This window comes from Macaca fascicularis, chromosome 6 (assembly GCF_037993035.2).
Source record: "Macaca fascicularis isolate 582-1 chromosome 6, T2T-MFA8v1.1".
Lineage (NCBI taxonomy): Eukaryota > Metazoa > Chordata > Mammalia > Primates > Cercopithecidae > Macaca > Macaca fascicularis.
The window spans coordinates 141,247,601-141,269,889 of NC_088380.1; the positions used below are offsets into that span (position 1 = coordinate 141,247,601).

The 22,289-nt window shown below is 42.8% G+C and overlaps 1 protein-coding gene and 1 pseudogene across 2 annotated transcripts in view; both read left to right on the forward strand.

Moving 5' to 3' along the window:
* SEC24A (SEC24 homolog A, COPII coat complex component) overlaps window positions 1-22,289 on the forward strand; it is a 78,553-nt gene that overhangs the window by 50,594 nt on the left and 5,670 nt on the right. For both annotated transcript variants that reach the window (XM_005557802.4, XM_045394238.2), the window contains 6 exons: window positions 2,462-2,635; window positions 4,300-4,410; window positions 7,512-7,687; window positions 14,797-14,934; window positions 17,287-17,391; window positions 20,506-20,598. In XM_005557802.4, coding sequence (XP_005557859.1) covers window positions 2,462-2,635; window positions 4,300-4,410; window positions 7,512-7,687; window positions 14,797-14,934; window positions 17,287-17,391; window positions 20,506-20,598 — 797 coding nt within the window. The remainder of the gene's footprint in view (window positions 1-2,461; window positions 2,636-4,299; window positions 4,411-7,511; window positions 7,688-14,796; window positions 14,935-17,286; window positions 17,392-20,505; window positions 20,599-22,289) is intronic.
* On the forward strand, window positions 15,256-15,355 carry LOC123574184 (U6 spliceosomal RNA; annotated as a pseudogene).

Below are 22,289 nucleotides of genomic sequence, written 5' to 3' on the forward strand. Positions count from 1 at the left end.
CTCTGTCACCCAGGCTGAAGTGCAGTGGCGCAATCTCGGCTCACTGCAAGCCAAAAGGTGGAAACACCCCAAGTAGTCATCAACAGATGAATAGATAAACAAAATGTGGTATAAACGTATGATGGGGACGGGAGTGGTGGCTCATGCCTGTAATCCCAGCACTTTGGGAGGCCGAGGCGGGTGGATTACAAGGTCAAGAGATCGAGACCATCCTGGTCAACATGGTGAAACCTCATCTCTACTAAAAATACAAAAAAAAAAAAAAAAAAAAAATTAGCCGGACATGGTGGCAGTTGCCTGTAATCCCAGCTACTTGGGAGGCTGAGGCAGTTGAACCTGGGAGGCGGAGGTTGCAGTGAGCCAAGATCACGCCATTGCACTCCAGCCTGGGCAAAAAGAGCGAAACTCTGTCTCAAAAAAACAAAAACAGAAACTTTCCTATGGCATTTATAAACATATATTTTGAACTTCAAGTAAAAGCAGTGAGGAATTACACCTGGCTTTTTAATTTTTTTCACAATATCTTGGAACACCTTTCTATTTTTATATGTACAGACCCACATTCTCCTTTTTCTTTCTTTCTTTTTTAATGTTATATATTTATTTTTAAGAGACAGGGTCTCACTATGTTGACCAGGCTTGCTTTCAACTCTTGGGCTTAAGCAGTCTTCCTGCTTCAGCCTCCTGAATACCTGGGATTACAGGCATGTGCCACCATGCCCAGCATTCTTTTTAATCCTGATTACTATTTTTAAGTTGGTTTTTATTTCACAAGCAACATGTGCATCTGTTTTTCTTGTAAAAAATAAAAACATCATTGATAAAGCTAAAGTCTTCCTGTATCAGCTTGCGTGTGTATGTGACACATACACTTTCACTTCATTTTTATGTAGTTAAAAATGATATATATCAGAATTTCCTATTAAAAATGATATATATCACTTGGTATATACCGAATTTCCTGTACATTTACATACTTCGGTACATCTCCATGGAAAACATATCTTATGGTCTATTTACATAAGTGACATATTGAATGTATTTTTATTCAATAAACCTTGAAGATTCATTAATTTTAGATCATATAAATCCATCACATTAATTTAAACTTCTACCTAGTCTACCTAGTATTCAGCAGATTGGACAACTCACAGTTTAATTTTGTTTGTTTGTTTGTTTTTTGAGACAGAGTCTCTGTCACCTAGGCTGGAGTGCAGTGGCACGATCTCGGCTCACTGCAACCTCTGCCTCCTGGGTTCAAGCGATTCTCCTGCCTCAGCCTCCCGAGTAGCTGGGACTACAGGCGTGTGCCACCAAGCCCGGCTAATTTTTGTATTTTTAGTAGAGACAGGATTTCACCATGTTGCCCAGGCTGGTCTCGAACTCCTGACCTCAAGTGATCCTCCTGTCTCAACCTAAGAAAGTGTTGGGATTACAGGCATGAGCTATTGTGCCTGGCCTAGTTTTTCTACTGATACCCATCGAAAGTATTTCTAAATTTTTTTGCTGTGACACACCAGTCTACTTGAAATTTTCCTGCATGTATAAATTTGGCACTTAAATGAAGATATCTGTAGGACACATTCTTTGATATGGAATTGCTAAAGTCAAAATAAGTATCTAGAATTTTGATAGATACTGCCAAATTATCCTCCAAAAATGTTTTTTGTTTTTCTTTTTGAGATAGAGTCTCGCTCTGTCGCCCAGGCTGGAGTGTAGTGGCGCAGTCTCAGCTCACTGCAACCTCTGCCTCCCGGATTCAAGCAATTCTCCTGCCTCAACCTCCCGTGCAGGCACCTGCCACCATGCTTGGCTAATTTTTGTGTTTTTAGTAGAGACAGGGTTTCACCATGTTATTAGCCGGGTTAGTCTCGAACTGACCTCAGGAGATCCACCCGCCTTGGCCTCCCAAAGTGCTGGGATTACAGGCGTGAGCCACTGCACCTGACCCAAAAATGTTTTTTGAAAATTAGTATCCCGGCCGGGCACGGTGGCTCAAGCCTGTAATCCCAGCACTTTGGGAGGCCGAGGCGGGTGGATCACGAGGTCAGGAGATCGAGACCATCCTGGCTAACATGGTGAAACCCCGTCTCTACTAAAACTACAAAAAACTAGCCGGGCGTGGTGGCGGGCGCCTGTAGTCCCAGCTACTCGGAGGCTGAGGCGGGAGAATGGCGTGAACCTGGGAGGTGGAGCTTGCAGTGAGCTTGCAGTGTCGCGCCACTGCACTCCAGCCTGGGCGACAGTGCGAGACTCCGTCTCAAAAAAAAAAAAAAAAAAAAAAGAAAATTAGTATCCCCACCTTCATTTGAAAAGGCATCTGTTATTCCTTAACCTCAGTAAGTACTGTGTATTATCTAGATTTCTTTACTTTTTGCCAATCTGATAAGTAACTAGGATAAAATGTAAATATCAGTATGTAGGTGTATAAAAATCATTTTGTTACCTTTTTCTCTTTTAGGTCTTTCCATTCATACTTTCCATGGGAACTTCTTTGTTAGGTCAACCGACTTATTGTCTTTGCCTAACGTCAACCCGGATGCTGGGTATGCAGTACAGATGTCAGTGGAAGAGAGTCTTACTGACACTCAGTTGGTTTCTTTTCAGTCAGCGCTCTTGTATACATCCAGCAAAGGTAAGTTGTTTGTTTGGATTTCAAATGTTCAAATATTATTTGGATTTCAAATGTCAAAACAGGCTGTAAAACACATGTAGCATATCTTATGTGTGCTCACTTAAAATTTATTTATTTACTTACTTAGAGACGGAGTCTCACTCTGTCTCCAGGCTGGAGTGCAGTGGCGCGGTCTCTGCTTACTGCAACCTCCGCCTCCTGGGTTCAAGTGATTCTTCTGCCTCAGCCTCCCAAGTAGCTAGGACTACAGATGTGCACTACCACACCCAGCTAATTTTTATATTTTTAGTAGAGACAGGATTTTACCATGTTGGTCAGGATGGTGTCAATCTCTTGACCTCGTGATCTGCCTGCCTTGGCCTCCCAAAGTGCTAGGATTACAGGCATGAGCCACTGCGCCCAGCCCTTAAAATTTTCATTACTAAAAGCAGTAAACCAACTAAGAAGTTCAAAAAAGAGATTTAAAAAAATTTAGCATATTGTCATTTGAATACGATCCCTGTTCGTTTAGTAATAACCTGAATGAAAAGAATTTTATAGTTAAAAAAAATTAAGTAGGGCCAGGTGTGGTGGCCTATAAACCTAGCACTTTGGAAGGCTGACTGGGGAGGATCACTTGAGGCCAGGAGTTCAAGACCAGCCTGGACAACATAGTGAGACACTGTCTCTAAAAAAATATTTTTTTAATTAGCCAGGTATAGTGGCATACACTGGTAGTCCTAGCTACTTGAGAGGCTGAGTAGGGAGGATTGTTTGAGCCCAGGAGTTTGAGGCTGCAGTGAGTTATGATTGTGCTACTGCACTTCTGCCTGGACAACAGAATGAGACCTTGTTTCTAAAAAAAAAAAGGATGAAATTTTTAATATTTATGTACTTACTTATTTTTAATAGAAATAAGTTCTTAAGTGTCCAGCCCTGTCTTGAACTCCTCGCCTCAGGTGATCCTCTCACCTTAGCCTACCAAAGTGGTGGGTGCTGGGATTACAGGTGTGAGCCACTGTGTCTGGCTAATATAAAACTTTTGATACTATCTCTGCTTACTATATAACTATACTACTTGGTTCTAAATTGAAAATAAGTGATTTTTTTCATATATATGTATATATAGTTTGTTTTTTTTGTTTGTTTGTTTGTTTTTTGTTTTTTGTTTTTTGTTTTTTGTTTTGAGACGGAGTCTCGCTCTGTCCCCCAGGCTGGAGTGCAGTGACCAGATCTCAGCTCACTGCAAGCTCCGCCTCCTGGGTTCACGCCATTCTCCTGCCTCAGCCTCCCGAGTAGCTGGGACTACAGGCGCCCGCCACCTCGCCCGGCTAATTTTTTGTATTTTTAGTAGAGACGGGGTTTCACCGTGTTAGCCAGGATGGTCGCGATCTCCTGACCTCGTGATCCGCCCCTCTCAGCCTCCCAAAGTGCTGGGATTACTGGCATGAGCCACCGCGCCCGGCATATAGTTTGTTTTTAAGAGATGGAGTCTCACTGTATTGCCCAGGCTGCACTTGAACTCCTGAGCTCAAGGGATCCTCCTGTTTCTGCCTCTGGAGTAGCTGGGACTACAGGGGTGCACCACTGCACCCAGCTAAGAAGTGATTTTTCCAAGTGACTTTAACATAATCTTTTATTATATATAGTTGCCCCTTACTCTTGTTTATGTATTTTCCTCAAAGGCGAAAGAAGAATTCGTGTTCATACTTTGTGTTTGCCAGTAGTTTCAACTCTGAATGATGTCTTTCTTGGAGCTGATGTTCAAGCAATTTCAGGGTTATTGGCCAATATGGGTAAGAGTTGTTATCTCTTATAAATATTTTACAAGTAATAACATTAGGCACATCCAAACAGTTTTGTTTTCCCTTAAATAGTTAGCTTTATAGTTTGAATGTTTTAGATCCCCTGGGTGCCTGCTAAGTAACTATTTGAATGAAAAGATCTGCTGCAGATAATCTTATCTTTTTTGTTTGTTTATTTAAACAAATTTATTGAGATATAATTACATACCATACCATTTCATCCAATTTAGTTGATAATTCATTTGTTTTTAGTGTTTTTACAGAGTTGTACAGCTATCACCACAATCTAATTTTATAACATTTCTGTTGCCCCAAGAGAAACCTCATGCTCATTAGCAGTTACTGCCCTCTTCTTCCTCTCTCCCTTACTGGCCTTAAGTAACCACTCTAGTGTAGACACTATATTTGTCTACACTGAACTTAGCTGTATCTTTTTTTTTTTTTTTTTTTTTTTGAGCTGGAGTTTCGCGCTTGTTGCCCAGACTGGAGTGCAATGGCACGATCACAGCTCACCACAACCTCTATCTCCCGGGTTCAAGCGATCCTCCTGCGTCAGCCTCCCAAGTAGCTGGGATTACAGGCATGTGCCATCATGGCCGGCTAATTTTTGTATTTTTAGTAGAGACAGGGTTTCTTCATGTTGGTCAGCTGGTCTTGAACTCCCGACCTCATGTGATCCGCCTGCCTTGGCCTCCCAAAGTGCTGGGATTACAGGCGTGAGCCACCGTGCCCGGCCAACTATATCTTATGTAATGGTTAATATTAGTGCTATTTAATACTCTTTTTATGTGAAACAGTGTACCATAAAGATCATTAGACTTAGAGTCATGGAATTTGGGATTGAAAAACCAGTTTACCACCATACATTTGTTTACAGCCACATCATGTGAGCCAATAGAAAACTTACTGATATCTTAACCTATTTATTTCCATCTCAGATATAATTGCCTTCTTGATTTTTTTTTTGGTCCCTTTTCAAATACATACAGCTTAGTAACATCATTTTGATTCTTGTGGTCTTTCTACTTGAAGGAAGACTTTCAGTGGGTCTATTTTCTTTCTTTGGTTTTTGAAAAACAGAGTTTTGCTCTGTCACCCAGGGTGGAGTGCAGTGGTGTGGTTCTAGCTCATTGCAGCCTTGACCTCCTGGGCTCAAGGGGTCCTCCCACCTCAGCCTCCTGAATAACTGGGATTAGAGGCCCACACCACCACACCCAGCTAACTAACTTTTATTTATTTTATTTTATTTCATTTCATTTCATTTATTTTATTTTATTTTATTTTGAGACGGAGTCTTACTCAGCCTCCCAGGATGGAGTGCAGTGGCACAATCTCAGCTCACTGCAACCTCTGACCCCAAAGTTCAAGCAATTCTCCTGTCTCAGCCTCCCGAGTAGCTGGGACTACAGGCGCACGACACCACACCCAGCTAATTTTTGTATTTTTAGTAGAGTCGGGGTTTCACCATGTTGGCCAGGATGGTCTTGATCTCTTAACCTCATGATCCACCCACCTTGGCCTCCTAAAGTGCTGGGATTACAGACGTGAGCCACCACGTCTGGCCCTCACCCAGCTACCTTTAAAAAAATTTTTTTAGAGACAAAGAGTCTCACCATGTTGCCCAGGCTGATCTTGAATCCTGGGCTCAAGCAATCTTCCTGCTTTGGCCTACCAAACTGTTGGGATTACAGCTGTGAGCCACCACACCCGGCCTCAGTGAGTCCATTTGCTTCAAACTTAATTCTGTCTGTATCGGGAATAGTTACTCACTTTCTTGAATTTCCTATTGGGAAAAATGTTTTACATGGAGCCTGGTAAAGGATTTGCCCACACTTCAATCTTTTATGTTGTTAGATGTTCAGGATTGTGACCTGTGAAATTTGAAGATCATTGCCTTTATTTTTTTGTTTAAGTTACATTTTTTTTTTGTAACTGTGATTATTATTATGAATGACAGCAGTAACTATTAGGTGGGTTTTGTGGATTTTTGATAAATTGTCACAACTTCATAAGTATTGGTTCTGCTACTATATTGAATGTACTTTTAGTACCACGTGGATGGAGTTTAATTAAAGTTTGACAAGTCTTCCAAACAGTTATCCTTTTTTTTTTAAAGTTTTGAAAAAAAGTTTTCATGCAGAAATGCTTATAAACAGAGTGGCATGACAAATGATGAAAATCTGTCTAAATAAGAGGCCAGGCATGGTGGCTCATGTCTGTAATCCCGGGACTTTGGGAGGCTGAGGGGGGTGTATCACTTGAAGCCAGGAGTTCAAGACCAGCCTGGCCAACATGGTGAAACCCTATCTCTACTAAAAATGCAAAAAAGAAAAAAAAAAAAATTAGTCAGGTGTGGTGGCACATGTCTGTAGTCCCAGCTATAGTCCCAGCTACTCAGGAGGCTGAGGCAGGAGAATTGCTTGAACCTGGGAGGCGGAGGATGCAGCGAGCCAAGACCACACCACCGCACTCCAGCCTGGGCGACAGAGCGAAACTCTGTGTCTAAATAAATAAATAAATAAATAACTCTAAGAACTCTTTCTGTAAATATGAAATAACTCTGGGCTGGGCATAGTGGTTCATGCCTATAATCCCAGCACTTTGGAAGGCTGAGGCAGGAGGATTGCTTGAGACCAGAAGTTTGAGATCAGCCTGGGCAACATAGGGAGACTTTGTACAAAAAATTTGGTTTAATTAATTAATTAAAATTAAAATTTCAAAAGAACTCTGTTTCGAAACACTCTGTGTTTCAGGAAACACAGGAAAGCATTGTGTGTTTAATTGCAATGTTTTTCTTTCTCAGTGGTATATAAAATGTTGGATTACAATCAGTAGCATAACTGAGGCTCAGGAAGGTTAAATTACTTGCCAAATCATTATACAACTAGGAAATAGCAGAGCAGCATTTCAACAGAGGTTGGCTCCGTTCTCCAGACCATGATTTTAGCTGCTGTGTTTTGCCTCGTTTGTGTATATAGTAAATTGGAGAGATACTTAGTATAGTTTTTAAAAATTATCTCTTCTATCCTTAACAGTGGACTAGCTAAACTTCTATCATATTTCTTTTTTGTCCTTACCCTCACCTTGCTTAGCTGTTGACAGATCTATGACTGCCAGTCTGAGTGACGCTCGGGATGCTCTAGTGAATGCAGTCATTGACTCCCTTTCAGCTTACCGTTCTTCAGTCTTAAGTAACCAGCAGCCTGGACTCGTGGTTCCTTTTTCTTTGCGGCTTTTCCCACTTTTTGTATTGGCTCTCCTTAAACAGGTAAGAAAAACAGTACAGAAACTAACACAGTGATGGCCAGGCACTGTGGCCTACACCTGAAATCCCAGCACTTTGGGTGGCTGATGTGGGTGGATTGCTTGAGTCCAGGCATTTGAGACCAGCCTAGGCAACATGGTGAAACCTGGTCTCTGCAAAAAATACAAAAAAACTAGCCAGGTGTGGTGGTGCACACCTGTAGTCCCAGCTATTTGGGAGGCTGAGGTGGGAGGATGGTTGAGTCCAGGAGACAGAGGTTGTAGTGAGCCCATATCGCGCCACTGTACTCCAGCTTGTGCGAGAGAGCCCGACTCTGTCTCAAAATAAACAAACAAAAAGAAAGAAACGAACACAATGGAAACATCAAAAGACAAAATTTTTTTCCTATGAATCCCTAAACATTGTGTATGTAAGTTTATGCTAGTTAAATTTTTGACGACAGGGGCCTTACCTCTTATTTGAACTTTGAAAAGTTTAATAACCAAAAAAAGTTACAGAAAACTGATTCAGAGTAAGTTCCTTGTTCATAAGATGCTTCTTTAAGCTAAGTATTCAGTGACATTATAAAAAATTCAACTGATAATCAGTTTTCCAAAACAAGAATTTTATATTATATTGCTGGTGCAAGAAAGCACACATGCACTGCTCTCACTTATACGTGTTCTCACTTATACGTGAAAGCTAGAAATCAAACACACAAAAGCAGAAAGCAGAATAGTGGTTACTAGAGGCTGGGTGGTGAGGAAGGAATGGGGAGATATTGAACAAAAGATACAGTGTTTTAGTTAGACAGGAAGAATAAGTGATAACTATTTGAGGTTACGGGTATGTTACCTAGCTTCATTAAATCATTCCACATTTTATACTATATCATAGCATCTCTTTATACCTCATAAATATATGCAATTAGAATTTTTCACCAACAAGAAAGTTAACTTTTTTAAAAAAAGAAGATACCACACATGTGATTTTATTTTATTTTTATTTTTTGGCTCTTTCCTGTCCCTACAGAATTTCAGCGACATTACACTTCTCTCTTTTTTCTTTTTTTTTTTGAGTTGGAGTCTTGCTCTGTCACCCAGGCTGGAGTGCAGTAGCACGATCTTGGCTTAACGCAACCTCAACCTCCCAGGTTCAAGTGATTCTCCTGCCTCAGCCTTCCGAGTAGCTGGGATTACAAGCGTGTGCCACTGTGTCTGACTAATTTTGTGTTTTTAGTGGAGACAAGGTTTCACCATGTTGGTCAGGCTTGTCTCAAACTCCTGATCTCAGGTGATTTGCCTGCCTTGGCCTCTCGAGGTGCTAGGATTACAGGCATGAGCTACCAATTACACTTCTTAATCTTCTTCTTCTTTTTTTTTTTTTTTTTTCCGAGACAGGGTCTCCCTCTATTGCCCAGGCTGGAGCCCTATGGCATGATCTCGGCTCACTGCAACCTCCACCTTCTGGGTTCAACCTCCACCTCCTGCGTTCAGGCAATTCTCCCGCCTCAGCCTCCTGAGTAGCTGGGATTATAGGCATGCACTACCACACCCCAGCTAATTTTTGTATTTTTAGTAGAGACAGGGTTTCACCATATTGGTTAGGCTGGATTCTAACGTCCAACCTCAGGTGATCCTCCCGCCTCAACCTCCCAGAGTGTAGGGATCACAGCCATGAGCCACCATGCCTGGCCCTTAATCTTCTTCAGATACACTTTATTATACCTGTATACCTGCATACTTGTTTCCATGATCTGGATTGGACTTCCATATCCTTGTCTTTGAGTTTAAATGTTTGTAGGGTTTTTCTTTGTTTTACTTTGATTGTAGGGTTTTTCATTTGCTATTTATTATTTACATGTCTTCCCTGCCTGCTCTTTGCCTTCCTCCCAGAAAAGAAGGAAAACTCTGGTCTGGTGGAGTAGGCTTATTTATCCAGTGTCCAAAATTGAATGTCCAAGCTTTTTGCCTCAGGATAAACTTCCCTTATAAAATTTTATTTAAAAGCTCGTGTTGGCTGGCCATGGTGGCTCATGCATGTAATCCCAACACTTTGGGAGGCCAAGGCGGGCAGATCACTTGAGTTCAGAAGTTTGAGACTAGCCTGGCCAAAGTGGTGAAACCTCGTCTCCACAAAAATTACAAAAATTAGCAGGGCATGGTGGCACATGCCTGTAGTCACAGCTACTTGGGAGGCTGAGGCAGGAGAATCGCCTGAACCCAGGAGGCAGAGGTTGCAGTGAGCTGAGATTGCACCACTGCACTCCAGCCTGGGTGACAGAGCGAGACTCCTTCTCTTAAAATATAAATTAAATAAATAAAAGCTCATGTTGGCCAGGTGCCGTGGTTCATACCTATAACCCAATATACTTTGAGAGGCCAAGGTAGAAGGATTGCTTAAAGCTAGAGGTTTGAGACCAGCCTGGGCAAGAAAGCAAGAATGTCTCTATTAAAAATTTTGTTTAATTTTTTAAATTAAGAAGCAACTCATGTTAAAAATGCACCTGAAGAAGCATTCCAGATTCCAGAACTGTTCAAGGACTGCTGGCTGGGCACAGTGGCTCATGCCTGTAATCCTAGCACCTTGGGAGGCCAAGGCGGGAGGGTCGATTGCTTGAGTCTAGGAGTTTAAGACCAGCCTGGACAACATAGTGAAATTCCACCCCTACAAAAAAATTTTTTTAATAAGAAAAATAAAGGACTGCTCTGCATCTTTTTTTTTTTTTTTTTTTTTTTTTTTAAGTCTTGCTATGTCGCCAGGCTGGAGTGGCAGTGGCGATCTCGGCTCACTGCGACCTCAGCCTCCTGAGTAGCTAGGATTACAGGTGTGCACCACCACACCTGGCTAATTTTTGTATTTTTAGTAGAGACGGGGTTTCCCCATGTTGGCCAGGCTGGTTTTGAACTCCTGACCTCAATGATCCACTGGCCTCGGCCTCACAAATTGCTGGGATTACAGGCGTGAGCTACCACACCTGGCCTGCATCTTGTCTGTATTTTTCCTAAACTCTGGGATCTACTTGTCTGTTGTGTATAGTTTTTTCCAGGTGAGAAGAGCAACTCATTACTTTCTAGTAGGAGTGGCTTTTGAATCTACAGTTCTTTTTTTTTTTTTTTTTGAGATGGAGTTTCACACTGTTGTCCGGGCTGGAGTGCAGTGTCGTGATCTTGGCTCATTGCAACCTCCACCTCCTGGATTCAAGTGATTCTCCTGCCTCAGCCTCCAGAGTAGCTGGGATTACAGGCACCCGCCACCATGCCTAGCTAATTTTTTGTATTTTTAGTAGAGACAGGGTTTCACTATGTTGGCCATTCTGGTCTTGAACTCCTGACCTTGTGATCTCTGCCTTCCATGGCCTCCCAAAGTACTGGGATTACAGGCATGAGCCACCGTGCCCAACCTCTAGTTCTCACTTCTCTAATTCAAATTACGTATTTCCATTTCTGAATATAAGTACACAGATTACATAAATATTTAATTTTTTTTTTTTTTTGAGACAGAGTCTGGCTCTTGTTGCCCAGGCTGGAGTGCAATGGCACAATCTCGGTTCACTGCAGCCTTCGCCTCCCAGGTTCAAGTAATTCTCCTGCCTCAGCCTCCCAAGTAGCTGGTATTATAGGCGTGCACCACCACGTCTTGCTAATTTTGTATTTTTAGTAAAGACGGGGTTTCACCACGTTCGTAAGGCTGGTTTCAAACTCCTGACCTCATGATCCGCCCACCTTGGCCTCCCAAATTGTTGGGATTACAGCCATGAGCCACTGTGCCTGGCAAATATTTAAATTTTAACATTTAAAAATCTGAGCTCGGCCGGGCACAGTGGCTCACGCCTATAATCCCAGCACTTTGGGAGGCTGAGGCGGGTAGATCACGAGGTCAGGAGATCGAGACCATCCTGGCTAACACAGTGAAACCCCGTCTCTACTAAAGAATACAAAAAATTAGCGGGGCATAGTGGCGAGCGCCTGTAGTCCCAGTTACTCAGGAGGCTGAGGCAGGAGAATGGCGTGAACCCAGGAAGCGGAGGTTGCAGTGAGCCGAGATTGTGCCACTGCACTCCAGCCTGGGTGACAGAGCAAGACTCCGTCTCAAAAAAAAAAAAAAAAAGGCCGGGCACGGTGGCTCACGCCTGTAATCCCAGCACTTTGGGAGGCCGAGACGGGTGGATCATGAGGTCAGGAGATCGAGGCCATCCTGGCTAACACAGTGAAACCCCGTCTCTACTAAAAATACAAAAAATTAGCAGGGCATAGTGGCGGGCACCTGTAGTCCCAGCTACTCGGGAGGCTGAGGCAGGAGAATGACGTGAACCCGGGAGGCGGAGTTTGCAGTGAGCCGAGATCGTGCCACCGCACTCCAGCCTGGGTAACAGAGTGAGACTCCGTCTCAAAAAAAAAAAAAAAAAATCTGAGCTCTTCTTTCTCCTTCAGGCCTTTCTTGAAATGCTTTATTCTAAAGCCTACGTTCTTTGATCTTCCCCATTTATTTTATTTTTATTTTTTTTTTTTTTTGAGATGGAGTCTCGCTGTGTCGCCCAGGCTGGAGTGCAGTGGCCCGATCTCGGCTCACTGAAAGCTCCGCCTCCCAGGTTCACGCCATTCTCCCGCCTCAGCCTCCGAGTAGCTGGGACTACAGGCGCCCGCCACCACGCCCGACTAGTTTTTTGTATTTTTAGTAGAGACGGGGTTTCACCGTGTTAGCCAGGATGGTCTCGATCTCCTGACCTCGTGATCCACCCGCCTCAGCCTCCCAAAGTGCTGGGATTACAGGCTTGAGCCACCGCGCCCGGCCGATCTTCCCCATTTAATATGCAACACCCTAATCCCACCCCATCCCACACCATCCTGATACCTTTAATCACTCTTACCTCCTGTATTTTTCCTATAGCATTTATCATCGACATACCACATATTTTGCTTATTTTTTATTCTTCCCTTAATAGGATGTAAACTTTATGAGGACAAGGATTTTTATCTTTTTCATTCATGTTTTTGTCCTAGCAGTTAGAACCGTTCCTAGTATATAATAGACACTCAGGAAACATTTTTTAAATGAATAGATGGAACTTTGTTTCTTCCATTAAAATCTTAAGAGCTTTTATAATCTTCCTTTAATGTAGGCAGTGTATTTTTTTTTTTTTTTTTTGAGACAGTCTCACTCTGTCGCCCAGGCTGGAGTGCAGTGACATAATTTCTGCTCACTGCAATCTCCACCTCTTAGGTTCAAGTGATTCTCCTGCCTCAGCCTCCTGAGTAGCTGGGATTACAGGCATGTACCACTATGCCCGGCTAATGTTTTGTATTTTTAGTAGAGATGGGATTTCACCATGCTGGTCAGGCTGGTCTCGAACTCCTGACCTTGTGATGCACCTGCCTCGGCCTCCCAAAGTGTTGGGATTAAAGGTGTGAGCCACAGCACTCGGCTCAGTGTACTTGTTTTAATACATAATTTCATTATTATTTTCTCTCTGCCTATTTTACTCCTTTCCATCAATTGGAATACTTAAAACCTTACCCACAACTGGCTGGGCGCAGTGGCTCACGCCTGTAATCCCAGCACTTTAGGAGGCCAAGGCGGGCGGATCATGAGGTCAGGAGTTCAAGACCAGCCTGAACAACATGCTGAAACCTGGTCTCTACTAAAAATACAAAAAAAAAAAAAAAGAAAAAGATAAAACCAGGCGTGGTTGCACGCACCTGTAATCCCACCTACTCAGGAGGCTGAGGCAGGAGAATCGCTTGAACCCAGGAGGCAGAGGTTGCAGTGTGCAGAGATCGAACAGCACTACACTCCAGCCTGGGCGACAGAGGGAGACTCTGTCTCAAAAAAAAAAAAAAAAAAAAAAAAACCTTACCCATATCTTTTTTCTTCTCCATTTTTATCTCTGTAAAGAAAATAATAACAGTTAAATATCATAGTTACTTATTAACTCATTTTACTAAGAAGCTTTCCTCATTTGTAGTAGTATTATGATTTCTTGTTTATTAGTATTCTTTGTTATATTGTTTGTATGGTGGGAGAATCAATGACAGCTGCCATTAATCATTCACCCAGCACTTATGGACCATTTAGTGCAGGGTTCTAAGTGCACTACCTCCGGACCACGGACTGGTACCAGTGGGTGGCCTGTTAGGAACTGAGCCACACAGCAGGAGGTGACCAGTAGGTGAGGGAGCATTACTGCCTGAGCTCTGCCTCCTGTCAGATAAGTGGCAGCATTAGATTCTCATAGGAGCACCAACCATATTGTGAACTGCGCATGCGAGAGATCTAGGTTGCATGCTCCTTATGAGAATCTAATGTCTGATGATAAGAGGTGGAACAGTTTCATCCCAAAATCATCCTCCACTGTGTCCCCACCAGTCTGTGGAAAAATTGTCCTCCATGAAACCAGTCCCTGGTATGAAAAAGGACCACTGACGTAATGGATATCTTTTTGGTCCTTCATGTGTGCCTTTACTTTGTCATCTGCAATATAACTTCATCCTTCCTATGGTGTTGCTTGGATTGTTACATCATTATCATGATCATTATATGATAGATAGAGTGTTTTGATCTATTTTATCAACTAGGAAACAGACACCGTGGAGATCAGATAACTTTGCCATGGTCAGTTAGTTAATTTCAAAAGACTTTTAGGTGGGGCTATAGCTACAGTTTAATAGATGTGTGTGACTTTTTTTTTTTTTTTTTTGAGACGGAGTCTCACTCTGTTGCCCAGGCTGGAGTGCAGTGGCTGGATCTCAGCTCACTGCAAGCTCCGCCTCCTGAGTTTAGGCCATTCTCCTGCCTCAGCCTCCCGAGTAGCTGGGACTACAGGCGCCCGCCACCTCGCCCGGCTAGCTTTTTGTATTTTTTTAGTAGAGACGGGATTTCACCGTGTTAGCCAGGATGGTCTCGATCTCCTGACCTCGTCATCCGCCCGTCTCGGCCTCCCAAAGTGCTGGGATTACAGGCTTGAGCCACCGCGCCTGGCGTGCGTGACTTCTTAAAAAAGATACTTTAAAAAAATTGACAGTAAATTTGTGAATTCTCTCTGAAAATATTCTTTTAACAACTGGCATTTTAAAAATTCTGGATGTATTTTTAAAATATCTTCTTTTGTGGGGAATGGGGGTTTTCTGTTACAGAAATCATTCCAGACTGGGACAAATGCACGTCTAGATGAACGCATTTTTGCTATGTGTCAAGTGAAAAACCAGCCCTTGGTTTACCTTATGCTCACAACTCATCCCAGTTTGTATAGAGTTGACAATCTCTCAGATGAGGTAAGATGGATTGCTTTTTTGTGGCTTTTACTTGAGGATTAGTAAGCCTAATCATAGTCCAGTACAGAAATGAGGAATGGTTTGTTTATTATTTGCTTTATCTTTTATTTTATTTTATTATTATTTTTTTTTTTGTGGCTAGGTCTGAGTAAAGAAATTTTAGTATAGGGAAGCTCCTAAAAATAATGCCTTTACGTTTCTTAAAATACCATTTGTAGAGCAGATCTAAGAAATGGAAAGATTGTCAAATTGACCAGAGCACCTTTATTCAAACAAATTGATCTTTTAACAACTGACATTTTAAAAGTTCTCGGTGTATTTTTGCTCACTTCAGCAGCAAATATACTAAAATTGGAATGATACAGAGAAGATTAGCATGGCCCCTGTGCAAGGATGACACACAAATTCATGACGCATTTTTAGGAACAGAAAACCAAACACCGCATGTTCTCACTTATAAGCGGGACTTGAACAATGAGAACACATGGACACAGGGAGGGGAATATCACACACTGGGGACTGTCAGGGAGTGGGGACAAGGGGAAGGAGAGCATTAGTACAAATACCTAATGCATGCGGGGCTTAATACCCAGATGACAGGTTGATGGGTGCAGCAAAACACCATGGCACACGTATACCTATATATCAAATCTGCACATTCTGCACATGTGTATCAGAACTTAAAGTATTTTTAAAAAAAATTTCTAGGTGTATTTTTAAAATATCTTTTCTGGGGGATGGGGGTTTTTTGTTACAGAAATCATTCCAGACTGGAACAAGTGCACATCTAGATCTGAGAGTGAAATTAAATCTGAACACCCAGTTCAATGTAACAGTGTCCTTGAATTAAAGAAAAAATATTTATCTAAATTGTAACATTGTTTTCCTTTGGTAGAAATTTACCAGAATTAAAGTCACAAGAATGAAAATGTTAAATCATAATCTTTCTAAAATTGTGATCAAGTTAAGATATAGATTTTGGAAATAATGTTTCGGTTAAAAACGTTTCAGGCCAGGCACAGTGGCTCATGCCTGTGATCCCAGCACTTTGGGAGGCCGAGGCGGGTGGATCTTGAGGTCAGGAGTTCAAGACTAGCCTGGACAAGATGGTGAAACCCTGTCTCTACTAAAAATACAAAACACAAAAAAATTAGCCCGCCATGGTGGCGGGTGCCTGTAATCCCAGCTACTCGGGAGGCTGAGGCAGAGAATTGCTTGAACCCAGGAGGCAGAGGTTGCAGTGAGCCAAGATTATGCCACTACACTCCAGCCTGGGTGACAGAGTGAGACTCCGTCTTAAAAAAAAAAAAAAAAAAAAAACCTTTGAAAATTTAAAGAATTTATTATGTGGGCCAGGCGCGGTGGCTTTATGCCTGTAATCCAGCATTGTGGGAGGCCGAGGCAAGTGGATCACCTGAGGTCAGGAGTTCAAGACCAGCCTGACCAACATGGCGAAACCCCGTCTCTACTAAAAATACAAAAATTAGCTGGGCGTGATGATGCATGCCTGTAATCCCGGGTACTCGGGAGGCTGAGGCAGGAGAATTGCTTGAACCCAGGAGGCAGAGGTCGTGGTGAGCCGAGATCGTGCCATCGTACTCCAGCCTGAGTGACAACAGAGCAAGATTCCATCTCCAAAAAAAAAAAGAAAAAGAATTTAAGATATTTTACATATATAAAAGAAAATTGCCTATGAAATTTGAGGTAACTTTTTTTTTCTTTTTTTTTTGAGATGGAGTTTCGCACTTGTTGCCCAGGCTGGAGTGCAATGGAGCGATCTTGGCTCACCACAGCCTCCGCCTTCTGGGTTTAAGCAATTCTCCTGCCTCAGCCTCCCGAGTAGCTGGGATTACAGGCGTGCACCACCACATCTTGCTAATTTTGTATTTTTAGTAAAGACGGGGTTTCACCATGTTCGTAAGGCTGGTTTCAAACTCCTAACCTCAAGTGAGCCACCCGCCTCAGCCTCCCAAAGTGCTAGAATTACAGGGGTGAGCCACTGTGGTGGCCTATTGCATTCTTTTTTTGAAACAAGGGTTAAGATCAGAAGTTAACGGCCAGGCATGGTAAATCACAACTGTAATCCCAGCACTTTGGGAGACTGAGGCAGGTGGATCACCTAAAGTCAGGTGTTTGAGACCAGCCTGGCCAACATGGTGAAACCCCTTCTCTACTGAAAATAAATGATAACTATTTCATCATCTTCTTTATATTTAAATATGAATAATTCTGATTTACCTAAGCAAGGCCCAAACTTGTAGAGGTAACATTCATTTAATTTTTTGTTGTTATTTAATTGTGACTCCATATTTTCTATATTTAAAACCTTTACTCTTTTACTTAATTTCTCAGGGAGCACTCAACATCAGTGATAGAACCATACCTCAACCCCCCATTCTTCAGCTTTCAGTGGAGAAGCTTAGCAGAGATGGAGCTTTCCTCATGGATGCAGGCTCTGTAAGTAGTTTGACTTATCCTGACCCTCACTGCAGACTACTATACTGTTTTAATTTAGCATTTGGTTTCATTCCCTTTAATATCTCTTCCTGAACAGATTTCATATTTTAACCTATATACAGTCATACACTGATTAATGATGTGTAAGTCACAGCTTATATGATGGTGATCCCATAAGATTTATAATGGAGCTGAAGAATTCCTATCATTTAGTATTTACTATACTATATTTTTTTATTATTGCTTTGGAATGTACTCCTACTTAACTTTTTAAAAAGTTAACCTCAGGCAGGTCCTTGAGGAGATATTCTAAAAGAAGATCTTGTTATCATAGGAGATGACAGCTCTATGCATGTTATTGCCCCTGAAGACCTTCCAATGTGACAAGGTGTGGAGGTGGAAGACAGCGAGATTGATGATCTTGACGCTGTATAGGCCTAGGCTAATGTGTGTTTGTGTTTCAGTATTTAACAAAACAATTTAAAAAGTAAAAAATTTAAAAAATTTTAAACATAGGGCCGGGCATGGTGGCTCACACCTATAATCCCAGCACTTTGGGAGGCCGAGGCGGGCAGATCATTTGAGATCAGGAGTTCAAGACCAGCCTGACCAACATGGTGAAAATCTCTACTAAAAATACAAAGAAATTAGCCAGGTGTGGTGGTGTATGCCTGTAATCCTAGCTACTTGGGAGGCTGAGGCAGGAGAATCACTTGAACCCAGGAGGCAGAGGTTGCAGTGAGCCAAGATTGCACCACTGCACTCTAGCCTGGGCAACAGAGCAAGACTGTCTCAAAAAAAAACCTTTTTTTTTTAATAGAAAAATGCTTATAGAACAAGGATATAAAGAATATTTTTGTGCAACTGTACAATGTGTGTTTTAAGCTAAGTGTTATTACAAAAGACTCAAAAAAAAATTAAAAGAAGTTGACCGAGCATGGCGGCTTATGCCTGTAATTGCAGCACTTTAGGATGCCAAGGCAGGCGGATTGCTTGAGGTCAGGACTTCGAGACCAGCCTGGGCAACATGGTGAAACCCTGTCTCTACTCAAAATACAAATATTAGCCAGGCGTGGTGGCTCAAGGCTGTGTCTTAGCAACTCAGAAGGCTGAGCTGGGGAGCCTGAGGCTGCAGTAAGCTGAGATCACACCACTGCACTCCAGCCTGGGCAACAAAGTGAGACCTAGTCTCAAAAAAAAAAGGTTGGCCGGGCCCAGTGGCTCACGCCTGTAATCCCAGCCTTTTCAGTGGCCGAGGAGAGCAATTGCTTGAGCCCAGGAATTTGAGAACAGCCTGGGCAACATGGCAAAACTCCGTCTCTACTCAAAATACAAAAATCAGCCAGGCGTGGTCACGTGCACCTCTAATACCAGCTACTTGGGAGGCTGAGGTGGGAAGATCACCTGAGCCCAGGAGGTTGAGGCTGCAGTGAGCTGAGATCATACCACTGCACTTCAGCCTGGGCATCAGAACAAGGCCCTGTCTCAAAAAAAAAAAAAAAAAGAAAAAAAAACTAAAAGAGGCTGGGTGTGGTGATCCACACCTATAATCCCAACACTTAGGGAGGCCAAGGCAGGCGGATCACCTGAGGTCGGGAGTTTGAGACCAGCCTGACCAACATGGAGAAACCCTGTCTCTACTAAAAATACAAAATTAGCCAGGTGTGGTGGTACATGCCTGTAATCCCAGCTACTTGGGAGGCTGAGACAGGAGAATCACTTGAACCTGGGAGGCAGAGGTTGTGGTGAGCCAAGATTGTGCCATTGCACTCCAGCCTGGGCAACAAGAGTGAAACTCCATCTCAAAAAAAAAAATTAAAAGAAGTTCATAAAGTTATAGTAAACTGGGCCGGGTATGGTGGCTCAAGCCTGTAATCCCAGCACTTTGGGAGGCCGAGGCGGGCAGATCACAAGGTCAGGAGATCGAGACTATCCTGGCTAACACGGTGAAACCCCGTCTCTACTAAAAATATAAAAAATGAGCCAGGCGTGGTGGCGGGCGCCTGTAGTCCCAGCTACTCAGGAGGCTGAGGCAGGAGAATGGCGTGAACCCGGGAGGTGGAGCTTGCAGTGAGCCGAGATCGCGCCACTGCACTCCAGCCTGGGCGACAGAGCAACACTCTGTCTCAAAAAAAAAAAAAAAAAGTTATAGTAAACTAAGGTTAATTATTGAAGAAAGAAATTTCATATATATATCTAGTGTAGCCTAAATGTACAGTGTTTGTAAAGTTTATAGCAGTGTCCAGTAATGTCCTAGGCCTTTACATTCACTCACCACTCACTGACTCACCCAGAGCAACTTTTAGTTTTGTGCGCTCCATTCGTGGTAAGTGCCCTATACAGGTGTAATGTTTATCCCTTCTACCATATTTTTACTATACCTTTCCTATGTTTAGATCCACAAATACTTAGCATTGTGTTATAGTTGCCTACAGTATTCAGTAACAACCTATAGAGGTTTGTAGCCTAGATACAGTAGACTATACCATTAAGGCTTGTGTAAATACACTCTATGATGTTCACACAACGAAATCACATAACAAAACGTTTCTCAGCATGTATCCCAGTGTTCAGTGATTCATGACAGTACATTTGTCTGCCACCTTCCCCCTCCATATCCTTGTTTCATGCCAAGCATAAAATGTCTCATCAGGTAAATACTAATTACTATTCAGTTAAAGGCTGTACAATCTCACTAAATATATTTACCTTTTTGACCTTTTAAAATATACTCAGGCTGGGTGCGGTGGGTCACACCTGTAATCCCAGCACTTTGGGAGGCTGAGGCAGGCAGATCTCTTGAGGTCAGGAGTTCAAGACTAGCCTGGCCAACATGGCGAAACCCCATCTCTACTAAAAATACAAAAATTAGCTGGGCATGGTGGCACATGCCTGTAGTTCCAGCTACTCTGGAGGCTGAGGTGGGAAATTGCTTGAACCCAGGAGGCGGAGGTTGCAGTGAGCTGAGATTGCACCATTGCACTCCAGCCTGGGTGACAGAGTAAGACCCTATCTCACAAATATATATATATAAAATAAAAATAAAATATATTCACTCAACAGACTCACCTTTATGTATGCTACTTCTCAAAATAATTTTATTCCTGTCCCTAGGTACTGATGCTTTGGGTTGGCAAAAATTGTACACAGAATTTTCTCAGCCAAGTTCTAGGAGTTCAAAACTATGCATCGATTCCACAGCCTATGGTAAGACTCTTTTATTATAGTGATTATAAAGGGCATTTCAAAGGTGGCAAAAACATGAATATCCCCTATTTTGATATCAGAAAATAATAACAGAATCATACCAAAAATGTTTATTGATAGGTTTTCATATTGGTGGATTCTATCACTCCATTCATAGAATCATTAGGGAATTTATGTATTTAAAAGGCAGATAGGCCAGGCGCAGCAGCTCACGCTGTAATCCCAGCACTTTGGGAGGCCAAGGTGGGCTGATCACGAGGTCAAGAAATCGAGACCATCCTGGCCAACATGGTGAAACCCTGTCTCTACTAAAAATACAAAAATTAGCTGGGTGTGGTGGCGCATGCCTGTAGTCCCAGCTACTTGGGAGGTTGAGGCAGGAGAATTGCTTGAACCCGGGAGGTGGACGTTGCAGTGAGCCAAGATTGTACCACTGCACTCCAGCCTGGAAACAGAGCAAGACTCCATCTCAAAAAAAAAAAAAAAAATGCCAGGCATGGTGGCTCACACTTGTAATTCCAGCACTTTGGGAAGCTGAGGTGAGTTTGAGCCCTGGAGTTTGAGACCACCCTAAGCAACATAGTGAGACCCCATAACTACAAAACATTTTTAAAATAGCTGGGCATGGTGGCACACAATTGTGGTCTTAACTACTTAGGAGGCTGAGATGGGAGGAGTGCTAGAACCTGGGAGGTTGAGGCTGGAGTGAGCAGTGATAGCACCGTTGCACTCCAGCCTGGGCAACAGAGAAAGAACCTGTCTCAAAAAATAAATAAATAAAAGACAGCTATGTCAGGATTATAGCTACGATAAGCACTGGCTTTAGGCCTTGAACAGAACTACTGGACTGGATGACTAAGCATTTTAAGTATGAGTAAATAAGAAATTGTTATATTTTTAATAATACCTGAATGAATCAATTAATTCTGGATGTCATGCTAAAACGAAGGGAAGAACTAAAAGGTTTTTTTAGATGAGGGCTTAGAAACTATGCCCAAGGGGTACCTGCTACTTGTTTTTGTAAATAAGGTTTTATTGGAACATCCATGCCTGTTCACTTATGTATTGTTTATGGCTACTTTGGTGTAGCAATGGCAAGGTTGGCCAGGCATGGTGGCTCACACCTATAATCTCAGGACTTCAAGAGGCCGAGACAGGCAAATCACCTGAGGTTGGGAGTACAAGACCAGCCTGGCCAACATGGAGAAACCCCCGTCTCAAGGCGAGGCGGGCGAATCACCTGAGGTCAGGCATTCGAGACCAGCCTGACCAGCATGGAGAAACCCCCATCTCTACTAAAAATACAAAAGTAGTCAGGCATGGTGGCACACACCTGTAATCCCAGCTACTCAGGAGAATCGCTTGAATCCAGGAGGCAGAGGTTGCGGTGAGCCAAGATTGCGCCATTGCACTCCAGCCTGGGCAACAAGTGCAAAACTCTGTCTCAAAAAATAAAAAACAATGGCAAAGTTAAGTAGTTGCAGCAGAAACCAAATGATCTTTAAGAAGTTTGCCGGCCGGGCGCGGTGGCTCACGCCTGTAATCCCAGCACTTTGGGAGGCCGAGACGGGCGGATCACGAGGTCAGGAGATCGAGACCATCCTGGCTAACACGGTGAAACCCCGTCTCTACTAAAAAATACAAAAAAAACTAGCCGGGCGAGGTGGCGGGCGCCTGTAGTCCCAGCTACT